General features: G+C 44.6%; 1 protein-coding gene across 1 annotated transcript in view; it reads left to right on the top strand.

The window, feature by feature from the left end:
* The first annotated feature begins 5931 nt into the window (after positions 1–5931).
* CCDC92B (coiled-coil domain containing 92B) overlaps positions 5932–10872 on the top strand; it is a 46282-nt gene continuing 41341 nt past the window's right edge. The window contains exon 1 of the mRNA XM_074974633.1: positions 5932–6059. Within this exon, the coding sequence (XP_074830734.1) occupies positions 6015–6059 (45 nt within the window). The 5' untranslated portion in view covers positions 5932–6014. The remainder of the gene's footprint in view (positions 6060–10872) is intronic.

Below are 10872 nucleotides of genomic sequence, written 5' to 3'. Positions count from 1 at the left end.
ATGTATTTTGCCAAAGAGCCAGAGTAATACGTCAGCAGCCCTCCATCCGCTCCCCCCACCCCGCTCCCAGCGCCTCCTGCCCACTGGCAGCCCCATCAATCAGTGCCTCCCCCTCCCTCCCCACACCTCCCGATCAGCTGTTTTGTGGCATGCAGGAGGCTCTGGGGGAAAGGAGGGAGAAGCAAGGGCATGGTGGGCTCAGGGGAGGGAGCGGAAAGCGGTGGAGTGGAGGCCGGGCCTGTGACAGAGCCAGGGGTGGAGCAGTGAGCGCCCCCCGGCACATTGGAAAGTTGGCGCCTGTAGCTCCAGCCCCGGAGTCGGTGCCTAGACAAGCCGCAGATTAACTTCTGAAGAGCCACATGTGCCTCCGGAGCCACAGGTTGGCCACCCCTGGGTAAGAGCATCTATCCCACACAGCCTACTCATCGGTTTACACACAGATCAGCCACAGGTCAACATCCTTCATCGCACTGTGTCCTCCACCCCCACCCCATTCCTATACCCCTGAAGCCACCTTGAATGGTTTGCCTTAGAGGGGAGTGGAGATTAGGAGAGAGCAGGAAGTCACATAGTTATTAATAATTTGTATTTTTGTAGCACCCAGTCCCAGTCCCAGACCAGGACCCAATCGTGCTAGGCACTGTACAAACACAGAACAAAAAGCTATTCCCTTCCCCAGAGAGTTTGCAATCTAATTTTCACGCAGGTCCTAAAGAGTTTAGGAGGGAAAGATAATACAGCCTGGAGCCAAAAGAACAAAGTACGTTGGAGAGAGAATCCTTAAAGAAAGAAAACATGAAAGCAAAGAAAATAAAGTACTAAATGGCCAAACAAGGAAACCACCATCTTAATCATGTATTTCTCCATTTAAAAGGACATTGCTTGCTTTAAAATAAAAAAATCTGATTCTGCAAACACTTACACATGGCTGGCAACCCAACATCCATTCAAACCATTGGAAATACTCCCATTAACTTCTCTGGGAGTTAGATCAAGCCCTCTATGAGTAACTTTGTTCAGATGAGCACTACTGTGGAGAAAATCCATACCCAAATACTGCAAATAAACACATTCCTTTATCTATGTTACTGATAACACCTTAGAAAGCATTGGTTTGATCGGTTGATTTTTCATGGTCTGTTTGTTTACTGTATGTATTTCTCTGTTTGCATAAAGAAAAGCCATGAAGTCAGGCTCTGTTTACAGTCACTTGGAAGCATGAAATCAATGAGAGTTTTACTTTGGTGCAATGTTTGGGTTGCAAATGCCACAGAAGGATGTTTATTGGTTGAAAAAGAACTTCTGTGTTGTGTTCCTTTTTAAATTATGGAAATATTTCTACTGATCTCTGTTTTGATAAAAGCTTGAGGCTCACTTTTCAGAGAAGCCAAGCATGTATAATCAATGCGAGAGGTATATGCTTAGCACCTCTAAAAATTTGCAGTGGTGGGGAGGGTTTATACTTGAAAATGTAGAAAAACATCCAAAAATATTTAATAAATTTCAATTGGTATTCTATTGTTTAACTGTGCGATTAAAACTGTGATTAATCACAATTAATTTTTTTAAACATGATTAATTTTTTTGAGTTAATCGTGAGTTAACTGCAATTAATTGACAGCCCTACAAATATATAGATTGAAAGTCAATGGGTTGTAGGCACCTAAGTCACTTTGAAAATAGGACTTAGGCTCCTGTACCTCTTAGGCACTTTTGCAAACATTACCCACAATGTATTAGTCACAATCAAAGGAGTTTAGGGCTTCACCCTACAGTAAGCTTTGCAGAGGCAGATTTCTGCCCCCACGCAGGGCCCCACTGGTTTCTTTGAGGTTCCACATGAGCACAGGGTTCATTGCAAGACTGGGGCCTTGGACTGGTAATGTAATAGTGCAAAACTGAATTTCTGTGATGGTTTTGAATAAGCTGGGTCATAGTTGAATATTATGTCAGTGCCACTAGAGGTCAGTGTCAGGTAAAGGAACTCCTAGTGTGCTAGACTGCATGAAATCCAGACAGAATTCCCCTAGATTTACTGAATTATTTATTTCTTGGAGATTTATTGAACTCTTATAGGCCGCTTTCAAAATACAAAGCAATGAACACCAGTAAAGAAATCCCCTGGTGATGAGCAATAGAGCAATTCTGTCTCCAGGGAAGTCAATCCAAAGGGCACATTCATGCATACACTTACTACAGGGTAAACACAATGCTCAATAGCAAATGTTTCCAGAATGGGGCACGCGCACTCTAGTTCTTTCAGTGCATTGTAGAGAATAGATTGCAATTCTAGTCATAGTGAACCTGTGTATATAAGGCCATAGCTGATCCTAATGGTTTCAATGGCTGAACTACTACTCTTGATTTCAATGGGACCAGTATTTAGCCTATAACAACTTTCTTACAAGAGGGTCCACTCTATCTTAAGGGGTTCCTCTGAGGAGGATGCTCATCCAATAAACTGCAGAAATCTCATTCTGCGGAGTACTGACAGCAGCACATTATCTGCCAAGTGGTTTAGGTGAACCAGTAATTTGTTCTTGACATTTAAGTATCTTCAAATTTATTTGTGTGTGTGTGTGTGTGTGTGTGTGTGTCACTGGAAACTTTTTTATAATATCTTTATTCCAGAGCTTTGTTATCCTTTAAATCCAAGAAAAAGTATGCAATAGTGAAGCCATTTCTATGTATTCAGTGTAATGTAATTAATATGTATTCAATTAAATACAATATAGGTTGATATTCACTCTATTTCTAGTTTGAGGGCTTAAGTGAGACTTTAATTTGGCATAGGATTTGTGCAAGGACTCTGCATAGGGTGAATTTCCCCATAGTACTGAACTCAGATCACCCTCATACCTGTCAGTAAAGCAGACTCTGATTAACATAATAGGACGCACTAGTAAGGATCATCATGGTTGTTGTTTGTTTTGAAATATTACTAGATAATGGGCACTGTCTGGAGGCTTTAGCTGAAGGACTTTTGTCATACTCCAATCAAAAACTGAGAAAAACTGCTAGAGAAACACTCTTCAAAAATGTGTTAATAGCATGTGTGCATTGTGGCTGAATCCAAGCTGCTAGGTAATCACTAGAGTCAGGATGCTTTATCCACACTTAATTCTGGGCACAAAGGATAGATTGTATTCCACTACCGCCCCTCTCTTCAATTTAAGTGTATCCTGGAGCAATGACCTCATTTAGGAGGCATCTGTCTGTCCCTGAATGTCTGACCTTGATCGTTTGCAGACTTGTCTTTTATATAGTGGAAAAATCAATGAAGAGCATACAAATCCAGCGAAACATGATGCATTCAGAAATCATCCCCTCGCTTTCTCTCCCCCCCCCCACCCACCCCTTTGATACAATTCATAGTTTTGAAGGATAAAATAATGTAAGGAAGGGAAAATGAGACACTAAAAATAAACCTTCCTGCAGAGCAAACTATGAATAGAAATAAATTATGTATTGGCAAATGTGGATCTGATCGTTACAAATGTGAGGATGGCAGTAATAATGCAACAGCATTTCTCTGAATTAGGAAGTCATCATTATGCTCATTTTAATCTATCACTTAACTCAGCATTCCAGAAAGGAACTCATTTGTTATAAGCACCTCATTTGAAGAAAAGCCCGCAAGAGCAGGCATGAATGGCTGTGTGTGAGGAAGAGATAGAGTTCCCCATTACATTTGCTGGAGACTGGGAATTAAATTGAGAAGCCTGAATAATTAATTGAAAATAGAGGGTTTTCCCCCCGTTAATAATTATTCACCAATATTTTTCCTTTATTTGACCAGTTCTGGTTTAGTGTAAATTAAGCTTGCTCCATAAAATAAATTGACTCCAAACTCTAAGCCAGGTCCTCAGCTTGTGTAAATTAGCATTGCCCCACTCAATAGTGCCATGTTGATTTACACCAGTGAAGGATCTGGCCTTCTGCTTATTAAAATCACAGAGTCCCAGAGGTAGAACACACCTATGAAATTACACCTAGTCCATCGTTGAAATCAATGGAGCAATGAGAGTTTTCAGCAGCTGAGGCTTTACCTCTCTTTCTCAATTCCTGCCTCGGCCACTGTGGCCCAGATCCTCAAAGATCTCAATGGGAGTTAAGTGCCTAAATGCCTTTGAGGATCTGCGTCTGTGTGACCTTGCTTTGAGATCTACAAATGAAAAGCTGAAAAGTGTAACATATTATTTATTATATTTGCAATGCCCATAATAGATAACCTGATTGTAGTATCTAGAAAACTCTTCCCAGACAAGTTTGTAGCATCACACAAATGATGTTCTCACCCTAAATGGAGAGAACATTTAAATGACCGACACAAGGGGCTCTCTAACAGATCTTGAGTTGGCTGGGTTTAGGACCTGCTGCAAAACTTATTTTCTCTGGCATTTGCCTTAAGAAACCCATGGGGAAGTGTTGCATTGTTGTGGTGTTTTGGAACACTTTTCATAGCTGAATAACCCCAGTGGGCCAGAGCCTCAGCTGATGTGACTACACATTGCTGTCCATCTAGTGACCTCGACTGAGCTATTTACACCAGCTGAGGATCTGGCCTAGTATATATTATTCTTGGTATTTGTGTGTGTAGTTTTTTAATAATCAGATCTATGTTATGAAACCCCACACATGGATTCCAAGCATATCACACAGGGCCAGGTCAGAGTAGCTCCATTTGTATGTATGAGGGAGTAGAACTTGCACCAAACTGGGGGTAAACCATTCTCTAGACACCATCAAGGAATTCCCCACCTTTTTCACTAAAGATTTGGAATTTTTCTAGTTTCTTCCAAACTCCAGAGGTGAGGGGAACAGACGGGAACATTGTCTCCATGTTCCCTCCTCCACCCCACTTCCCATTGAATTTAAAAAAAAAAAAAAATCCTTCCCCTGGGCCATTACTTGTCGGGCACAGTTTATACACTGAACACTCAATATGTGCCCTTACACTTCAAAGTAGCTGGAAGCAGCTTTGGCCACAACAGCCGCCTCATGTGCCAGCCATAAAATCCCACAAGGTTGGGAGCTAAATTTTTTGAAGGCAAGATTTCCGTCCTGAGCAGCTTCCAAAAACGACGAACGAACGCGGTGGCAAGTGGCCGAGGAATCATTTCGTGAGCTGGCTGCAGCTCCGGAGGCCTCTGCCAAGGCGATGGGTGGCGGGTGGGTGGGGGGAGAAAGAGGGATTCCTTTCCCATGGGAGGCTTTTCAGCACCCTGGACAGCACCGCTCTACCCCACCTGCGGGCGGCCAGAGAGTTTTATTCCGCCTTCCCCTGGACCCGCGGGGATGCATGAAGCCGGGACTCCGGCGCCTCCCCGGAGACGGACAGTGCACTGGGGCAGGCGCGGGGGGGGGGGGGTCCTGCATTGCCGGAGTCAGAGCTGGACGCCTGGCCTCTCACCGGGGGCAGCCGAGCAGACCTGGAAGCCATGGGGCGGCTGGAGGGGGCGAAGGGCTCCCACCCAGGCAGCTCTCTTGCTGGGGTGATTCTCCCCCCCCAAAAAAAATCCCCTCTTCCCGTGCTGAAATCAGCATCCTCCGGCGCAGCGGGCACCTCTCCCGGGAGGCGCCCGGGGATGATTTCATCACTCGGAGGTTGTCGGTGCAGACAGCCCGGCTCTGAGCTCACCAGTTCCGGTCACGTTGCTGTGTGTTTACGCCTTGCCTGGCTGGCTGGCAGCTCTGCGCTCCCCGGCAGCCTGCGGCTTGCAACCCGGTCCACGGCGCTGGGGAGGGCGGCGGGGGGCGACCCGGGCCCGGCCCTGCCATGGAGACCGCCGCTTCTTGGCCAGTGCGCCGGGAGGAGATCTAGGGCAGAAGGAAAAGAGGGGCTGGGGGAGGGGGGGGGGGTTGCATTGCGTCCCCCCATCTGAGGATTTTTTGGGGGGTGGGGTGGGTTTTGGGGATGCGGGTGAACGCTGGGAGGTTGCCCTGGCTTTTCTAAGCCTCCACCCCTCCATCAAGCTTCGCCCTTGTCCAGCTGCTGTGCAAGACCTCCCTTGATGACACCCTGCAGCTGCCCGCACGTTCTCCTGTCGCCTCCCCAGGTAAGAGAAGAGGGGCATGTTGTCGGGGGGGGGGGTCAGCAGGGGAGATCTGGTCTTGGAGATGGGGGGGAAAAGAGGTGCGACACAAAGTCCGCGGGGGGGGGGGCGGCGGCGGCGGCATGATTGCATGGGAACTCCTGGTGTTCATGAGTGTCCTTAGCTGAGTGGGACTCAGGTCCAGAGCAGCTTCAGAACTGGGCTGATCATCAGGCAAAGTCATCCTGGGCTGTGTCCTGCTCAGCTCTGTCCTCTCCTTTAGACTAGACTTGGGGGGGGGGGGGGCGGAAGAGGGGGGAAGAGAAGCACCTTTGGTGCCTGGTTAAACTCAGAAAAGAATTAAACACTAAAATCTAATGGGTTCAGAGCCTGTTCAGTGACCCTGACACCAACATCTCTAATTAAAACCATGCCCTGAATCCCAGCAGGGCCCATTTCACTGAGGTTGGGGTGGTGCAAGGAGAGCAGTAGGTGGTGAATTCCAGCTGTTTGCTGGCGGGGGGGAGGGGGGGGAAGGAAGGGGTGGTTCCGATATCTCTGCCAGTGCTAAGTTATTAAAACCCTTTATAAACGCGCTCTTTCTCCACCCCACATGAGAGCATTCCCTTGTGCTCTCCAGCTAATGAAGGGCTTTAAAGTGGTTCCAAGCTGCAGTTCTTTCCTGCAGGAATTAAAGAGCTAGCACAGATTTAGCTTTTCTAGGGCCAACAGAAGTAACATCTCCCTAAGAGGATATGCAAGCGGGTTTTAGACCTACAGTGGTGAAAAGGTCTTGTGTAACCTGGGGGAACTTTTCCTCCTGAAGTTGCCTGGAGCCCTTCTTGGTGCAGTTTTAGAAGTTGCCTAGCCCTGGGGCTGATAGCTCTTCCTTCCTGGAGCTTCTGGTGCAGATAATGGTTTCAGAAGTGCATAAGACTCTGCAATTGCTGGTGGAAATAGGTAGAGTCCATGAGAGTTTTGCCATTCAGAGTTTTGAATTCAGTGACTGCATGATCAGGCCAAAGGAATCACTTATGATCTCTGCACAGTGTTGATTGTAGCCCAAATTCTGCTCCCAGAAATGTTAACATGAACCGAGTGTAATTCCAGTGAAGCCAAAGAGAACAGAAGTTGGCCTTATGTTTAATGTATGCAGTGAAATAAAAAGACATTAGCTGTTACTCGGGCAGGAATGTTTAAATAATTGATAGGAAACAGTTTTTTCATTCACATTTACCCTGATTTAAGCAGATAATAAGACTAGCAACTAGGAATCTTTAGGTGTATGAATGCTGTTATACCTTTCGAAATTTGCCCGGTTCCCTTTGCAGGACTGATGCCCAAAAATTCACAGCAGTAACATGAACCCTGGCTGGACCACTAACTTAAGCAGCAAAGTTTATGGTGTATTCCAAGTAGTCAACATGAGGAGTTTATCTACTAGTAATAAATCTGTTCCGAATTTTTCAATTTAGTTCAGATCAGGCTCCTGCCCAGGGTTTAAAATGGTCTATTTTTTTTTTTTAAAACAAGTCCTTTGCAAACATTTTCCTGCCAGTAAATCAAAGAGTTTCCACTTAGTAATTAACATGTACACTGAACCAAGAGTGAGCGGGACTTTCAGAGATTAAGACCTGAAGAGACCATTGTGATCATCTAGTCTGATCTCCTGCAGATCAGAGACCCTAGAACTTCAACCAGGAATTCCTGCATCAAGCCCAGTAGCTTTTAGAACTCTTTTAGAAAGGCATCTGGTCTCAGTGTAAAGACTTCAAGTGATGGAGAAGTGTTGGACGAAGACTGGCACACGAACAAGGCATCTTGTGCAAGAGACCTTGATTCTCTTCCTAGCTCTGCCAAAGATTGCCTGTGTGACCACAGGTAAGTCATGTATGGACTGAGCCACTGCCCACTGAAGAGTACTTCTGTTGACTTTGATGGGCATTGGATCCAGCTCTTGGTACCCGATTTTCACGGCTCCTATACACTTGCCACCTCAATGGTGAGTCAATGGGAAGGAAGTGCTGGTGCTCAGCATCTCTGTGAATCAGACCGTTAACCTCTCTGTGCCTCAGCATTCCTATTGTAAAACAGGGGTACAGGTACGTACCTACCCCACAAGGTGGCTATGAGTTTGTTAGTGTTTGTAAAGCACTCCAAGGTCCTCAGAGTCAAGTGCTTTGAGGTAATTGAATGGAAAATGCTACAGAAGGGTAAAGCATTACCAATCAACTGTTCCTTGGCCAATAGGAAAAAGTACTATACATCAGGAATTACAGACGATGACCTGTGCATAGCTCCTCATCTTTTAAAATGGCACAGCACTTAAATCTTGTGAAGTGACTGTTCACCTATATTCATTGAATTAAATGCTCAATGAATTGTTGCTCTCTCTACTTTACTGTAAAGAGAGAAAAAAGAAAGGAAACAATCATTCACCGAGAATCAGATTTAAAAATTCTTAAGCAATCCAGGTAGGTTAACAGATAGGCAGATTGCCACTGTAAAGCAGTAATTCAGCCATAGGGTTCCAATAATATAACACACTCGAGCAGGTTATAAATGTTAATCGGAACCCCGAGATTGAATTACAGCCTTAGTAATTGTTATTGGCCCTTACGTTGTTACTCATAATACGCAGAAGCACAATAAATAGAAGAAGGGGAACAGAAGACTCATTTCTTAAAAATGAAAAGATTTGAAGAGTGGGTTTAGAGCTTGTGAAAGGTGACAGAGTGGCAGCCCTGAGAAAGCTCAGTGGTAGCATGAGAGGTATCATTGCATTTCAACCCTGGTTTGACCCTAGCCTGAGCCTCCACCAGCTAACGTAGACAATGAGTCAGTTGAACTCTTCCATCTCTGGCTTCTCTGCTGTTTGCCCTTAGTGACAGCAGCGTGACTGTGACTTCTTACCAATGATGCCATGGTGTTCCAATGAACACAACTAAGTGCGTGTCATGTCAACACAATTGTGCCAGTCTCAATGTTCACAGCAATTTCACACACACGCCTCCTGGTGATACAGCAGCTCCCTAAAACTTAGAAGTTGTGAAGAAGTCCAGCTCTATGGCCCCCATTCAGCAAAGCACTGAAGCATGTGCTTTAAGCAGGCGAGTAGACCCATTGAAGTCAAGCACGTACTTAAGGGGGAAGATTTCCAAAAGCTCAAATAGGAGTTGGGCAGCTTACTGTCTTGGGAAATCTCCCTGAGTGCTTTGCTATATCAGTGCCTATAAGAATTAGGTCAGCCACTGTGCCAGTCAAAGGAGCAGGATACATCTTCTAATATATTTAAATGCCTTAGATCTTGGTTCTAATTTCATATTGGTGTTGTACCAGTGTAACTGCATTTAGTTTAATAATACTTAGCTCTTATATAGGGCTTTTCAATCAGTAGCTCTCAAAGCACTGTATCCCCCATTTTACACATGGGGAAACTGAGGCATGGCTCTGAAGTGACTCACCCAAGGTTACCCAGCAGCAGAGTCAGGAGTAGAACCCAGGTCTCCTGACTTTAGTGGAATTACTCCTCATTTACACTAGTGTAAATCAGTGGAGAGTGTTTAGGCTTCTAATGGACTTGGAGCAAAGCTTGCAGTTCTTACAGCAGGGATTTTACCTGAGTATCTATACTAGAGGCCAGAGAACCATTTCACAAGGGAGGTAGAGGGAGACATCACTGGAGGCTAGAACTAGTTAGAAACTGGCGATAGTGTCCACTAAAATTTTGGAAAGAAGCAAAACCATGCTCCATTGTTTAATGTTTACTGAGGAAATGTCAGAGGGGTTTTAATTCATTCTTCCCTTCTTCACACGGGGGGGGTGGGGGGGAATCTATTTTCCACTGGTAAAAAGGGTCAGTGGAAAATTTTCAACCAATTCTAGTAGAGACATTTAATGTAGACACGACAAGATCACTTGAAAATAGCACTGTAGATATATATGTACTAAAGTGCTCTGTCCAGCCTAGTGACAGATGTTTCCAGAGATGTGATTCCCACAGCTTCCCTTTAGAAACCCTGTTCAAAATCTGGATAAATTCCACCTTTATGAATTTCCTGATATGCACTTAGGCCAGATTCTGATCTTGGTTACACCTCCATAAATTCAGAGGCAGTGGAATTAGTCTAGATTAATACCAGGGTAAGTGAGAGCAGAATGTGTCCTTTGCTGCAATATGATTTGTATTTGCAGGGTCTCATCATGCCTGGACAATAGAGTCAGGAAAACGTAGAATTTATGTGCAAGTGCATTATAATCACAGAAGCCATTAAAAATGATTCTGCAAGTACTGTAACATAAAGCCATTCAAAGTGATTCCACAAGTACTGTAACAAACATACAGCCATAAATAAAAATATCCCCCTAGCATTCAATGAGCACTTAGATACCTACAAGATGCACATAAAAAAAGAGTGCCAGCTCAGCTGAAATTGTTATGTGCCATCATGCCATGTCTTAACCTTTGCACATTGTTTTAGTTATAAGTGATCAACCGTTAGATGGTTAAGAATGGCTCACAGTTTGGTGATCTGTTAGTGTCCAGCTGCTAGTGCTGTATTTCGAATGGGATGAAAACGCTAATTATATTTGTGTTCCCAGCCTAAATATTCTGAAATGGGATGGACTTAACCAGAGAAAACTAATGAACAGGACTAAAGTTATATTGCTTCTACACAGAAAGATAGGAATAATTGGGAAGTCAAACTAATATAGACCTGGATTTTATTAGATTTGAAAAAAAAAAAGCCAGAATTTAAGGACTGCATTGAGACTTGGATGACATGCCTTCCTGGGAGAGTCAGGAACCCCTAGAGACCTCTACATGGGCTATCCA

This window comes from Natator depressus, chromosome 17 (genome assembly GCF_965152275.1).
Source record: "Natator depressus isolate rNatDep1 chromosome 17, rNatDep2.hap1, whole genome shotgun sequence".
NCBI lineage: Eukaryota > Metazoa > Chordata > Testudines > Cheloniidae > Natator > Natator depressus.
Note: the sequence above shows the minus strand (reverse complement) of the source record. Positions and strands in the feature narration are given on the sequence as shown.